Raw genomic sequence first — 16,310 nt, forward strand, 5'->3', positions numbered from 1 at the left:
TAATTTGCATAACTGCTTATGAAGAGAAACTGGTAAGACTAAGTGTTTTTGTCTATTTTATTAAAGCATTATTTATGAAAACAGTTTTGAGTAACATTTCCCAGACTTAACCTTCACTGTTTTTTGTTGCTGTTGTTGTTCTTTTTTGTTGTTATTTTGTTTTTTTGAGACAAGGTCTTGCTATGTAGTAGTTCAGGTTGGCCTTGAACTCACTCTGTAGCCCAAGCTGGCCTCAGACTCAAAGTAATCTTCCTGCCTCTGCCTCCTAAGTGCTGGGATTACATGCATGTGGCATCACGCTCAGCAAATGACTTCTCTTATGAACATGCAGTGTTACAGCTATTGGCATATACATGTCTCTTCTACATTCAATACAAAGGTCGCTGGCTTACCAGCTAGCATTTGTGGCTCATCTGAACTGAAATGTAACTGTAAAAATGTAATTGGAACCTGAAGACTCTACATGGACAAAAAAAAATCTAGAACATTTTAATGATTTTATATTGATTCCACATTGAATTACATGAATTCTGCCAGTTTCTTTTTTATGAGTCCACTAGAAAATTTAAAACTATAAAGGGGAAAGTGATATTCTACACAGTAGCCTAATCAAAGGAAACAAAACTATAAGAAAAGACAAATTTGGATTTAAAGCCTCTTTCCTTTGCTGATTTAGTTCTCTGAGTACTGCAAGTTACTTAAAATATCAGCTTCCTAAGGAAACTGGGGATCACATCAAATAAGATAATTTGTGTAGAGTAAATGGTATCTGTGTAAATAACATCTAAAGTTCGTTCCATCACCTTCAAGAACAAAGAAATAGATCACTCAGCATAATATGTATCGTATGACTGCGTATGTATTAACACAATGAAGCTCATATTGAAATTAGCAGTTATTAGAGCCTCTTTAAAACTCATGTGACCTCCAGCTCCACCATTATGGTTCTAAAATATAACAGTGTTTTAAGAAAAGTAAGTTATTTTATTCATTCACTTTTTCCTGTGCTTTATTAAATCTTTTGCACAGGTAAATATATTTAGAAATAAATGACAAATGAGAAACAGACAACAAACAGATAAGCACTCTGAATCTTTTCCAAATAACTCTATTGAGGAAACTGTTGACTAAATGTTACCTTCAGAAAATCCCCAAACTTGAAATAATTTGTGTAGCCTTCAGTTTACAGTAAAATCATTTCATGGAAGTGTATCTTAAACAGCTCATACTCCTTGAAGTATTGTTTCAAAAATGAAATTCTATAAATAAACCCAGCAAATATTGATGCATATGAGCTTAAGAATTTAAAAAAATTTTTTTTCAGTACTGGAGATTGAACTCATTACCTTGCACTCAGCAAGCAAGCACTTGAGCCACTGAGCAAAATCCCTGGCCCAAATGTAAAATTTTTGAGCTGTGTGTGATGATGCAATCCCAGAACTAGGGATGAGAAAAAGAGCCATGAATTCAAGGCCAGCCTGGAATACATAATGAGAAACTGTCTTGAAAATATATTAAAATTGCTTTATTAGTTCATTAATACCTAAAATAGATGAATATAATCTGGGGTGTAATTATTTTTTTATAGAATGGCCTTGGTAATTAAAATATGTTAGTATCTGATAGATAAATTCTAATACTGGGGACACAGTTACAAAACTTTTTCTAAACTCAGAGTAAGGTGAGTGAACTTACTGTAACTCAGTAAGCTTTCGGGTATCTGAGCCAACCCAAAGGGCCTGTCTGGAAACCATGGCCTCCCTGACCCCTGAGATCTTTGTCTTAGGAAGTTGGCTCCTCACACAGTTCCTTCCTTCTTTAGGATCTTGACTCTCCTTCCAGCCCTTTTCAAAGCCCAGGCTGTGCTGACCTGAAGTACTCACTCACCTCTGGACAAAGGCCACAACCCACAAGGGCCCTGGGCAAGCAGCTTAGCGACGGGGCATTTGGTCGGGGGAAATAAAGGTGCTTTTAGTGTGGATTTCTGGCTGAGGACCAAGGTCTCAAGAGATTTATAAGATACAGTGACAAAAGATACTGACTCTAAGGCAGCTCAAGATAGTAAATAGCAGTGATCTTTCTTAGCAATGTTAGAATTCTGTTACACACACACAAAAAAAAAACAATCTAAGATTGGAATAAAAACGCATCAGAAGTTATTTTTCTCTAGGCAGCAAAATAGTGTTCTGTTTAGAAAAAGTTCATATATGCTTAAATTCACTTCTATCTTTAAAAAAGTAGATTTTAACAAAATGATCAGTAAAAGAATTATGGGCTTTAATGTTGATCATATCGATTTATTACTAATTTTGGCCTTCCCATTAGTTTCTTATATAAAAAGATTAATTTCTCAGTAGTAGATACAACAGCATTTAAAGAGAATTTGGCAGAAAAATCAAGAAAGAAACCATAAATAACCAAAATGTAAATGAAGAAAAACTAGGTAGTGTGAAGTTTATCCTAATTCATATTAATCTTCTTCCATAAATTTTTATTGTTAAAATCAAAAGATCTTAGTCTAAGCATATTATGAATTATAATAAAAGATTCCAACTTTTAAAAATTATGAAACTCTTTAAAAGCTCACTATGGAAGTTTAAAGTTTTAGGTGTTACACTACTTGTCAACTTTGGTCTGTATATTCTGGACCTCTTCAGGCCAAGAGTAACAATCAGGGATAATCTGGTCATATTCTGTGCTATACATCTGAGAGTAGACAAATGCTTCTTTGTCTTGTGGTTCAGGATAAACTGTGGCTGTCTTTTCTTGGTATGCATCATCCACAATCTAGAAATAAAAAGAATATTAATTATTTTAAAGAACAGGGGGGTCTATGGAGCACATGTTAGAAGATTTTATCCATATAACAATTAACTTATAATTTATCTTTGTTTCCAAGAAAATTAAGGGTTACAATAAAAGTCACATAAAGATGATATAAAATGAAAATGACATTACAAATCACATAACAAGAGGAGACAATAATACCACCAACTAAGGAAAGTATGAATGATCTATTTAAGCGTGATCGTAACAGGATTTCATAACATGGTCTCACAATGTAGTTCATCTGGCCTCCAACTCACGGGGATCCTCCTGCCTCAGCCTCCAGAGTACTGGAATAACAGGTGTGCACTCCACACCTGTTATTCAGCAATTTTAAGTGAAAAATTATAGCAAGCTTTGTGAACTCACAGAATTGTGGAACCACTAACATCTCTAGTTTTAGGTTACTTCCAAGACCAGGCAGATCCCCGTGCCTGTTTGCAAGGGTCATGTTGCTTCTGTAATAAAATATCCCAGCTCCCTGCAGACACAGCTTCTGTGGATGAGCCCCTCCCTCCCTGCTCCTGGGCACGGTCCAGGACTCATCACTCGTCCTCCCCTTCTTGCCAATGTCAAACACACTGGAGGAGCAGCTTACACTCACTCCTCTGCTAATTCTCCCCTAACTTCGGAATATCTTGTACTGAAACTGAGACTCTGGAAGTTTCTGACAGCTTGCTAAGGCCAAACTTGATCTCCAATATTCTGTTTGTCCGTCTGTGCCAGTGATACCTTTCTTTCCACACTATCTCCTCTGTTGGCACACACTATGTGGCAGGTCACTTCCCCTCCCTGCACTCAGCCACAGGACAGTAACAATCTCCTCGCTCAGCGATCCCTTCAGTCTCCCCTTCCTGTCAGTGTCCAACACCGGATTCCCCACACTCTGTCCACGCTCTCTACTCTTCCACTGGTGGAGGTGTGTCTGTACCCTTTTATATTCCTTACTTTCTCCTCTTATCATATGCCAACTTCTGTTCATTCAAACCGTCAAAATTAATTTAAATGTTAATACACTGTTCAGTATGTCAATAGTTCAAACTAGTTAAAAACCAGTAAGTACATGTTAGTAGAAAACATGCACATACTCTCACGAATACATACACAAGCATATTGCTATTGAGACTTTGGTGACAGTTTACTGATTTTGAAGAAATCTACGTTCAGTCAATGATGATGATGATATATGAATCTTTTAAACAGTGTTATTTAAATAAGCTTGCTAATAGCTCCAACTAGTGATTTTTAAACCAAGAACAATTTGGTCCCCAGCCCCCTGGTATGTAGTCACATACCAGACTGTGACTACAGTGTAGATGCCGCTGACCTCTAGAACGCAGAGGCCACCAGTTGCTAGACACACTAGAGGAGCACAACCACCAGTTATCCAGCCAAAAGGCCCCGGTGGCTGAGGGTGAACACTCAGTTCAAAGGCAGAGCTACTGCTGCAGGCTGAGTTTTGCGTCCTTCTAGCCCCATAATTCTCATGCTGAAGTCCTAACCCCTGATGTTTTAAAATGTGCCTGCACATGGAGAGATGATCTTTAAAGCAATGATGAAGTGAAAATGAGGCTAGAGGGTGACCCTAATCCAGCCTGACTGGTGTCCCTCTAAGAAGGGGGAGAGGACGAGTAGACACCAGAGGTGCACACGCGCGGAGATGACGCAAAGCCAGTCACCCGCCAGCCAAGGAGAGCGGCCTCAGGAGAAACCCATCTCGGACCACGAGAACGCAAGAAAAGAAATTCGGTTGTGGAAGCAACCCAGTGCATGGTATTTGGTTAGGAAGCCCCAGCAAACTAATACAATTATATTTCAAAACGTCAATTTCCCTCTGAGTTTAGTGATAGAAAATTATTTGTTTTTAGACTCTTCTTAGTTAATGCTTCTAAATAGCCCATCTGCCGCTGTACCAGCTTGAGTTCTTTACCCTCTTTGCCTTCTGCCCAGCACTATCAGCGGAGACCCTCATCTTTTAAGAAGCCATATATCAGAGTCAAGCGCGAGGCAGGTGGTTTCAGGATTAAATGGCACCCCGTTAAATGGCATCTTCAGTAATCTGACAGTTATCACAAGGATGACATGGAAAAAGCATAACTGAAGCGAGGTGAAATTAAAATGGGAGAGACACACTCCAAGGAATCCAGCATGAATTATGTAAATTACAGGAGGAAAACAACAATCGAAAATTAATGACTCATCAATTTCTCACTCCTCTCAAATGTAGCCCCTAAGCTCCACAAAGTCACTACGTCTCATTCCTCTGATTTCTAAGAGAGTCAACTGATGCAGGTACACATCTCAGGGAAGCAGATTTTTAATATTTAAAAAATCATAGTAGGAGAAGGAAGGAAAAGCAGTAAGACTTGAGTACCTTTACTGCAATTTTCAGAGAAACATCTCTAATATTAGTCAAAGGAGGATAAAGTCGGCCCTCTTCGAGGTGTTCATCTGACACTTGCTGAGATATAACCTTAAAAAAAGAAAACAGAATAAAAATATCCATATAGCACACCATACATAGCGGTAGGCACACTACAGAAATAGCAATCATACAGTTTAAAGTTTTTACTAGTGCATGTTGGCAGTACATAATGGTTACATTTATAGCATGTACATTCTCTGGTACATGCACATGACCCATCTCTGTTCTTTCTCTCCAACCCCTTTTTGTCACCATCAGATTCATTTACTTATCTTGTAAATTCTTAGAAAGTTAAGTATCACACGTGCAGATTAACAGCCAGAATAACAGGCCACAAAACATATAAATAAAACACCCAAGACAATTACACTAAATCAAGGAATGCTTTTAGATACATTGTCCATGCTGCATTAACTGTAACATTATTTTTCTCTTTTTTCCTCTTTAATTTCACTTTAGTTTTATACGGAGTTTTTCTGGAATGACAATCATGTAATTTCATCTTCTTTTTCTATCAATCTAAAAAACTGAGCCCAAGAGAAGTATAATAATGGCTAGGGTCACACAATCAGAGAAAAAGACGGGCCGGAATCCAGGTTTCCTCTCACTGCAGTTACACTTCCCAATTACTACACTATGAGTGAGGACAGGCCAGAAAAGAAAGGAAGACGACGACAGACTTAACAGGGAGAAGACCCTTCAGATGCGGAAAGGTAGCTGCCCAAGGCAAAGTGTGAGATTACTTCCACACTTCCACAGTGTGTGTCTAGGTAGGCTGGAGCCAGAGAACACGGCTGCCGCTTTAAGTTCCAATTAGGTATAAACTGCGAACTGTTCATTCTTACTGACACACAAATTCCCTAACACATGGTAGCTAATTAACACTTGCTGAGTGACCAGAAGTTACGGGATATTACTGGGATGGCATTAAGACAAAAAAAAAAGAGATCTGATGAAAAAGTATTTTAAACAATGATTCAAATAAAAAATAAAAACATTTTATGCTAATAGTTGATTGAACAGAGACTATTTTTAAAACTTTGTTAATTTTAACAGTTATTAAATCTGGTTTGCCAAACAAAAACTCACTGGATCTCTTATATGTTATTTTTGTTAACTATAAAATACGATCTGGAAAAGGAGAACTGTCCTCTTGTTTGCGCCATGTAGCAGGTATATTATTAGTTCTATTTAATTAAACTTTACAAAACAATAAATGTGATTGAGGTAGTAGAAGAAAAGGAATGTTGTTTTGAAGACTAAGAGAAAACTACTGAAAAGATCAAAAGACACAGTCTGAGAGTCCATTGGCTACGATGAGAAAAGCGCTGTTTATATCACTTTTTTTTTCTTCGAAGTGTTTTGGGAGGGATCACTGCTCTTCTTAAGAAAAGAAAAATATTTTTCATAACATTTGTCACTAGAGGGTGCTAGAGTTGTTTAGGAACAAAAACACTGGCTACATAATCTTTTTTTTTTCTTCTGATGTGTGCTGTTTTAAAAGGTGGTGATTGTTTTCCTTAACTGTAAATGCAACTTCCAAATGCTCTTGTAGTAAGTGAGACATGTATCACTGTTTGGAAATCCTTGCATTACACAAAGCCTGAAACAGTGGATGTCATGCTTTTAAATGAAGAGGAGGAAAAGGAACAGAACACTAGCTTCCAAATACCTGACAAAACAAGTCATGTGTTAACCACCTGGCTATGATGCTTTTGGTGACATCAGTATCACAGGAATCTTTGCCTACATTCTTAGGGTTCCTCTTCACGACAGAAAGAACAGCATTTTTGCAGCATAAATATATTTGAATAATGATCAAGTTGTATTTGATTCAGTGCAGCATGTTATATAACACAAGTTTCTCACTCATGAATTATACCTTGTTCAAATCTGAAAATACGGTATCAACCAGACAAACATTCTGATTACCAAAAGTTCCTGATTTTACAAATGCGTGCCAACACTATTGTCCCACTGAAGCACATGGCATCTTTTATGCCATGAGAAATAAAGTTCTTTGTCTCTGATCTAACAGCTACATGTCTTCTGCCAGTATCTTTAAAACTATGGCCAATCTGATAACTTGCAAGTAGAGTAAAAATCATTTTTTTTCTTGTCTTTTTGAGACAGGGTCTCGCTATGCACTTCAGGCTGGCCTTGGGCTCACTCAGTAGTCCAGGCTGGTCTTGAACCTGCAAACAATTCTCCTGCCTCAGCCTCTCAAGTGATGGGATTACAGGAGTGTGCCACCAGAAAACCACGTTTTTCAAGATTGTGGGTAGTACAAAATTCCCTGCTGGGCCTTTTCTGATGGAGAATTTCTCCTGAAGGTTTGCTTCTCTTGTCTCTTTTATGACTTTATAAAAACCGAATTCCACTTTTCTTGGCTTGGTTTCTGTCTTCTCTACTGAACCCATAATGGTAAACATTTCTACTACATTTACATCAGACATTTTTTAAACCTTCAAAATGCCATTGGTTAGGAAAGGTTCTCATTAGAGAAATATTTTTCATGTAATTGTCATTTGGAAATGGTATTTTAATCATATCATTATTGTCATAGATTTAAAGTGTTCCTTCAATGAAGTGAAGACATAATTTATTCAAAAGCTATCAAGGAAAAATCTTTTACTAATGACTCAAAATATGAGTTTGAGACAAAACTCATATCCTCTAATAGAAAAGACTTTTTCCTTTCTTGGGCCTTAATTTTCTAACGAGGGGGCTGAGATGCTAGATAAAGAAATTATTAGACAGCTGGATCTGAGCCCACTTTAGAGCACTGGCAACCTTAGATATTTTACAGTACCTCAGCAGTGGTGAGAAAGATTTTGTCTGTGATGGTCCTCAGGCCACATGCCACAACGCCAAGGGCGACACCAGGGAACACATAGGAATTGTTGCCCTGGCCAGGATACAGTGTCCGTCCATTTGGAAGAGTGACTGGATCAAAAGGACTGCCACTGGCAAAAATTGCACGTCCCTGCAACAGAGCACACACCACTAACTTTAAAAGGAAGTACATTATTTTAAACCAAATGTACTATAAGAAAACCATACCCAAAAGACAGGTGCTCAGAAAACCACAAAGTTTTCATTAACTTCCTAGTAAATCTAGGCAACCTTTGGTGAAGTTGAACAACAGGTTTTGTAGAGGTCCTTACTATTCTCTACCTTGTACTCTCCCAGGAGAAGTGTGAAGCACAAGATTCGCCAACACTGTCACTGGGTTCTAACCCACAGACCCACCAACTATTTACTTCTACACAGCTTTCCAATTAAAGACTCCTTACGGTTAAAAAAAAAAAAAAAGGCAGATTCACATTAGACTATTGGAAGTGTCATTAACTTAGGCAAGGGCTTAATTTTCATTCTCAAAATGACTCCCCATATTTTATGTCTAACAATACAGAACATTATGTTAAGATAACAAGAATTAGGCCAGTTATTTTATACTATTTTATAATTTTGTGTCTATATTATAGACGAATCTCTAAACTCGTGAGGTCAGTATACTCGAACCAAATAATAAAACACTTATTTAATGCTTCCTGTGTACACAAAGTACTATTGTCAGAATTTTATGATTACTCAAAAAGTTAAGTTTTTTTCACCTTTAAAAATTTTAGGGCTACTGAGGAATATAAGAAATCATATCAATCTAGAGATGAGATAATAATTAAAACTGAAATACTGATGTTATTCTTACTAAGGGCAGTAAATAATAAAGTTCTTCTCAAAAAATTAATTCTAGTAATGAGCATTTAATAATATAGTATTAAAAAACCAGAGCTATTAAGTTCTGACTCGTGCAGAGTGACGTAATTTGCGTTTATCCTTCTGGGTTGATTTTGATGCTATTTGTGAAATGAAAGTTTTAGATGGATATGACTCAACCTCTATTTTATGACATTTTCAAGTCTCTGAAATGCTTTTGCCAACCTATCACTCAAATGTTAGCATAAACATAAATAACTTTAAAAAAACAGAAGGGTACTGAAGCCTTGAAGATCTATCCCAACCTGGATATCAAGATAGCTACCCAAATGTTCCACCCATGGCATCAAAATTCAAACCCAAAATTTAGCAAAGCAAAAATTAGACTGTAGGTTTATAGTATATAGCCTTCAATGTCTGAGAACAGCTAGCTAAAAAGCATTTTAATGACTCTCTAAAGCTATGCTTTTTCTTATTTAACTTTTATATTTAAATCTTGGATACTTCTAAATGACTAGAGGAAAACTATCATTGAAACTTAACAAAATTTATTTTATTTAAGAAGGTAAGTGATACAACAACACTCAAGAAGAGGGAATAGTTCCCATCCCTTTGATCTGCTCACTTTTCTTTCAGTTTTTGCTATATAATTTTTAAAGGTTACATAGTAAGCACCTTTGATATCCCAGCTCTCCCTGTGAATAATCAAAATTTGATTTTTTTCTTTAAAAGAGAAAAAACCCAGAAAAATCAGAAAGTTGTTTAACTAAAAAACAACAACAAAAGCAAAACGACAACAACAAAATAATGGCAATACAGGATTTCAGAAAAGGTGATAGGAATTTAACAGTGGTGGTTATATTATCCTCAAAGTAATTGCTCAGACTACCAGATACAGGTATGCAAGATTAGCAAACAATTTAATTTCCCTTTGAGTAGTTTCACTCCCTTTTACTATATCTATTATAACTTCTAGATCTTATTTCCTCTTTCAATTGTTTATACTAGCAAGACAATACGTGTTTACATAAGAAAATCTGATTTATTTCACTTATGAGTATGGTTTCTAGTTGCATTCATTTACTTATAAAGGCCTCAAGTTTATTGTTCTTTATGGCTGAGTAGTATCCATTATATAAAAATACTGTATTTTTTTATCCATTCCTCAGATGATGGGCATTTGAGTTGGTTCCAAAATTTAGCTATTACAAATTGTGCTGCTATAAACAAGGGTGCACATATATCGTTGTGGCATGATGCTTTTTTTGAGGGGAGGAATACCCAGAAGGGGAATAGCTGGGTTGAATGGAACCTCTAATCCAATTATTTGAGGACTGTCCATACTGATTTCCACAGTGGTTGTACCGGACTACACTCCCACCAACAATGGAGAAGGATTCCTTTTTCTCCACAGCCCTGCCAGCATTTGTTATTTCTTGATATCAGCCATTGTTTCTGGAGATGGAATCTCAGTGTTGTTTTAATTTTTATTTCTCTACTGACCAATGATGCTGAACATTTTTTCATATATTTATTTGTCATTTGTATTTCTTCATCTGAGAAATGTGTATTCATCTCAGAAGCCCATTTTTGGATTGGGTTATTAAATTTGGGAGGCCAAGAGTTCATGAACCAAACTGTACAAGTACTTCAAAGAAACAACAGCTGAGATCTTGTCTTACCAAAAAGCTTTTGCACATTCAAAGAAATCAACAGAGCGAAAAGAAAACCCAAACCTGGGAAAAGATTTTTGCCAAAATTTGATTATTGAAATACCAGTTTTACTTCACCTGAGTTATTTTATAGCACTGCTCTGCAGAACATTCTGCTTTGCTGGTTGGATTACTCAAAGCAAAAATAATAGGCCGTTCATTGAAGACAGCCATATCTTTAAGAATCTGCTCTGTGAATGCACCACCAACTGCAGCAACTCCTAACAAGGACATGAGAAATAAAAGATCAGAACTGTTACTAATTCACCCAAGAAACCCATGCCTCCAAAACAGGTATGTCAGGTCATTTTCCACTAGACCCCAAACACAATACAGAATATTTGCACTAAAGTATAATGTTAAAAAGAATTGTATATTAGTGCTAGTGATCTTTAGGGTTAAAAATCAACAGGTGCCTTAAAAAATTACAGATACAACATGTGACTCATAACATACTGCATTACTGGCTAATCACTTCAAATGTTGATTATAGACATTTGTTTCAGGAAACTGCAAAATATACATTCTCTATAAGCAATTCATTGAGTATATTTTAGTCTATGAGATTATATAAACAATTATGTTTTATAAACCAGTGTTAATACATAAGACAATCATCTCATTCAACTGGAAAACTGGAGTATCACTCATCAAAATAATTTTAACAGAAGAAGAAAGTTATTAGCATAATGAAAATGGAAAACTGTAAGATTACTGAAAAAGCACATTTTTGTAAATGACTGTTAAATGCTTAATAAATTTCCTGTCATGGAGTAAGTCGTTTTTATTTTAATTATCATCATTATCCCAATATAGTCAACTATTCACAAGAGCTTCAAGAATCAGAGTGTGATGCAAAGTAAAGATTGATGTACACACACAAAATAAGAGATAAACTTCCATAATTTCCTTTGAAATTATTTTTAAATACACAAATTTGACAATATTACACATTGTACTATGCACATACAATAGGTAAGAAGTATTTGAACCTAGCACTCGGGAGGCTGAGGTAGAAGAATTGCTGCAAGTTCGAGACCAGCCTGGGCTACAAAGTGAGCTCAAGGCCAACCTAAACTGCACAGCGACACTCTATCTCAAAAACACACACACAAAAATATTCTAAGTGCTACAAAAATATAAAGATGTTTGAGCCAGGAGGCTCAAATTCAGTGTTTCTCAATCTTACCACTATTGACATTTTGAGCTGAATTAATTCCTTGTTGCAAGGCTGTCTTCTACATCGTAGGATTATTTAACAGCATCCCTGGCCTCTCCCTACAATCTGTCAGCAGGCCCTTCAACCTCTCAAATTCCCTTTTAGTTATGACAACTGAAAACAAATACCTCCAGACATTGCCTAATGTTCTCTAGGAACAGAAGCCCTCCCACTGGAGTTGGACAGTCTCTCTAAAGTAATCACACCTAGTAAAATGCCAAACAGACCAGGTCACAGCAGGCTGACAGAGTTAGCAGAGGGGCCAGTCATCCCAGTAATTAATACCAAAATGGAACTGAACTCAGAAATCTACAACTAGGTGCCTGTGGGGTAAGTGATTATAATTTCATTTGGAATTGCAAGGTTTAGAATTTCAAAAAAGCTAAATTATGTGGGCTGGGGATTTAGCTCAGTGGCATAAGCGCCTGCCTTTGCAAGCAGGCAGTCGTGAGTTCGATCCCTGGTACCGATAAAAATGAAAAAGACCAAAAAAAAAAAAAAAATGCTAAATTATGTGTAGAAAACTGGTAACAAGAAAGCCAATGAGGTAAAAACGAGGGATGGGAAGAAAAACAGAGGAGACTGCTTACCTATGAGGGCAGTTGGCTTGATTTCTTGAACAATGGCTTCCAGGCTCTTCATTTCTTCATGTTCGTGGGCAAACTTCTCTTTCTCCTGAGTTAGGGAAGCACGGCCCTAAGAAAAGCAAAGAGAAGTAAAAACCTGCCAAATGAGGGGGTAGAAGAAATCGAGGAGGCATAATAAAAATATACACTGAATGTTTGAATTTAAAAAATATTACAATAAACAAGACATTGCCATTAATCCGCCTGAAAATACTCTCTCTCACGCTTAGCCCACCGTTCTTCCCACGGTCTAACCAGTTCTGGGAGTACTTTTTCGTGAATGTCTTTATAAGGTGTGATCAAAAATTCAGCGAATATTGCTGCTGACTGCCATCCAAAAAAAAAAAAAAAAAAAAAAAAAAAAAAGAGCAAGCCTGTAAAAATATTACCTACTTTCCCTACTTTATCCATGGCATCTGGCATTTTGTGACTTCTGTCTCTTCCCCGCAAAGTACTACCATGAAAAATGTTTGGAATCTATTGAGAATACCGAGGCAGCCATGACAATCCAACTAAGACACAGAGGAGGAGTTCCAGAACTGCACCAGAAAATGACAAGAACATTAACATAAGTGTGTTTGACGCAAGGGGGAGTATTTTGAGTATTAATGTGTCTTTGATTATAATAATTTTTTTAATTTAAGCATTCACTATATTGTGTTATTACACCTCACTTATCTGTAAGTATTACGATATATATTGTTCTCAATATTTTCATGTACAATGCACAATAGCTATTTTTAAGGACCTTTTTACAAGTATCAGAGTATTGTTTCATTCATTCTTTCAACAAATACATAGCAGATGATGTTCTAAGCAATGAGGATACAAGAATGAATAAAAAGCTTTTCTCAAAGGTTTTATCAATGATTTAACAATAAAAATCTTAGTGCTACAGAAATCAGTGAGAAACATGAACACACAGTAATTCAAATTACAGTAAAATCATGGGATTGTTTACTACAGGTTATCTGTATTCGCGGTGCCCCTCGTAAGCTAGAATTGGTGTTAGCCACATACAGCACACACAAATACCAATTTAAGTGCCCTTCACAGAACTTGAAGCCATGTACGTATCAAGTCAATTAGATTTTTCTAAGTGCTAGCTGCCATGTTTTTGTTTTTAACATTCTGATTATGAGTGTCTTATGTGTTATCTAGGAAATAGTTAATTATAATACTTTTTTAAACAATTGACTACATAATGAATCACTGCTTGATTGTATGGTATATTTATTTTATGATTTATTTACTTTATGATTCACATGTATAAACTGTTTTCATGTAATTCCCTTGGTGGCCTCAACAATTTTGAGGAGTAGGAGAAGTATCATGAGTCACTTTACATACGGAGAAACTGGGATTCAGAGATGTTTTTTAGGACTTGCGTAAGATAAGAAATTGCATGGAACTTAGTCTTTCCCTATTTTACAGAACTGCCCTACAGAAAAAGCCATACCAGTGGTAGACATTAGACTGTTTGCAGACTGTTAATCCTGCGATGGTACAATTTTCTTGCTTTAAAAAGCGAGCATTTTATGCAGCATTTTAACAAAATTTTGTTTTTGTAAGTACTATACAGAATTATAGAAACTCTGAAATACATGAACATCTTTGTGCTTATTCCCAGCATCTATAAATAGGGATAACAGGATTTCTACCTTGACAGGTTGTTTATGGGTTAGATGTAATGATACATGTAAAGTTCAATACTAACTGTTACAATTAAAATTACTGTGAAACAAAAATATACAATTCTGTCACTTATAATTTTGGTACAAGGTGTGATCGACTGAATCTACCACTTTTACATCAAAGTGTGATAATTATCAAAATGCTTGAGAGGAGTCTTTTGATTCCCTATATACCTCTTTAAAAATTTCTGGCTAAAATATATCATTAGACTTGCTTCCTTTCTTCTAGTCTACCGTACAGTGATATTTCTGCACCACTGTTTTCCCTTATGAGCATGGATCGGATGACTTCCTAAAAACAGAACCCATCATTAGTCATCTCAGCTATCTACGATGTTGTAATTTGACTATTTCATTCTGCATCTGAGACATTGTGAAAAAGAATCTCATTGAATTCATTCAAAGTTCAATTTGACATTTATTTCATATTCACTTCAACTGAAAACACTAGCAATACTAAGTAAATATACCTTGTCCATACTCTATTTATATGATAGTTAGTGAAACAACTATTTGTTTCACTATCGTTTCACTATCTCACTAGTGAAACAATTATATGACTCAAAAGAATCACATATTTTTTTTTTCTTTTAATCGGTACCAGGGATCGAACTCACGACCGCCTACTTGCAAGGCAGGTGCTTAATCCCCAGCCCCTAAGAATCACATAATTTAATTTTTGCTTGCATCACAAAGTATCAGATTTTACAACAAAATTTATCTCTTATCATAGTCTTTTTAAAATTATTCATGGATCCAAAACAAACAGTTAATGTGAACTTACTGAAACCAATCTTGCACATGCTAGGCAAATATTCTACCTCTGAGCAACAATAACTGCCTCTATATATTGATTTTTATACTGAATTAGTAAATAAATGCTAATCTCAGACATTTATGAGACAAGATTTTAAAATGTTTATTATAACAATATTTTCAACAACTAGAGTAATACTGGCACTTTTACCATTCCTATAGACTGTGGAGGATATGAGAGTGCTCCTACTTGGTGCTCCCACCTCACCTCTCTTAGCTTCACAGTTAGTAAAATTTCATTTATATAAATCTCAATCAAAGGAGTTAATATGATTCTAACACATAAAAAGCAAATCTAATGATACATTTTAGCCACAAATTTTTAATAAGACGTATATAGGGAATCAAAAGATTCCTCTCAAGTATTTTGATAATTATCATACTTTGATTTAAAAGTGGCAGGTTCAGTTGACCCTAAACCCTTAACATCTTTTCCCTATGTCTTTGTCACGTGGCTCTGAAGCTCCTTTCACAAAAGGCAAAGCACACAGGTGATCCTCGATTTGCATCAGAGGTATAGCCCAATGAACTCATTATGCAAACATCCTGCCAAAGTACACTCATAGCAGCTAACCTAAAGAATGTTATAGTTTAACCAAGCCTACCTCACAAAAGCTCAAATGGTCTCGTGCAAAACCTATTTTTATAACAAAGTGTAGAATATTTTGTGTAATGTACTACATACTGAAAGGGAAAAACAGCATAGCTCTATCAATGCCATTTATGATAAAATCGAAACTCTTAAATTGAACTATCAAGTCAGGAACATCTACCCTTTCTTTCTTCCCTCTTCTCTTTATGTGTCCTTCAGTGGTCAATAAAATATAAGTTGAAATGAGTGTGGCAGGTCCAGCCTGACTCTTGAGAGGAACTGGCATATCTGCTTGCTTTCTTGTGGCTCGGCCATTGCTTTAAAAGTGTACGACATGGCCTGCTGAGCCACGGAGAAGAGAGCCCTGCGAAACACAGGCAGACCCCGTTTGGGGTTGACAGCGCTTGAGCCAGCATCACCAGAGCTTTGCCATCTGACCCAAAGATGAGTGGAAAATAATTGCTGTTGTGTATCGCTGAGACTGCATGGTTACTGATGAACTGCAACAGTAATTGATACAAGGAGTAGCTTTCATTTGGATTATATATTTTACCGTTTTTTTTTTTTTTTTTTGTCTTTTTCCTTTTTATCGGTACTGGGGATCGAACTCACGACCGCCTGCTTCCAAGGCAGGTACTTATGCCACTGAGCTAAATCCCCAGCCCTATTTTACCGTTTTT

The 16,310-nt window shown here is 36.2% G+C and overlaps 1 protein-coding gene across 2 annotated transcripts in view; it reads right to left on the minus strand.

The window, feature by feature from the left end:
* Positions 1-2,256: 2,256 nt before the first annotated feature.
* The window catches only part of Me1 (malic enzyme 1), a 160,347-nt gene continuing 146,293 nt past the window's right edge, over positions 2,257-16,310 (minus strand). For both annotated transcript variants that reach the window (XM_063233150.1, XM_063233151.1), the window contains exons 10-14: positions 12,493-12,598; positions 10,762-10,904; positions 8,064-8,237; positions 5,201-5,299; positions 2,257-2,787 (exon numbers count right to left, since the gene is read on the minus strand). In XM_063233150.1, the coding sequence (XP_063089220.1) occupies positions 2,617-2,787; positions 5,201-5,299; positions 8,064-8,237; positions 10,762-10,904; positions 12,493-12,598 (693 nt within the window). In that variant the 3' untranslated portion in view covers positions 2,257-2,616. The remainder of the gene's footprint in view (positions 2,788-5,200; positions 5,300-8,063; positions 8,238-10,761; positions 10,905-12,492; positions 12,599-16,310) is intronic.

Source organism: Cavia porcellus, unplaced genomic scaffold (assembly GCF_034190915.1).
Source record: "Cavia porcellus strain 051 isolate PalLab524CR breed Dunkin Hartley unplaced genomic scaffold, mCavPor4.1 scaffold_22, whole genome shotgun sequence".
Lineage (NCBI taxonomy): Eukaryota > Metazoa > Chordata > Mammalia > Rodentia > Caviidae > Cavia > Cavia porcellus.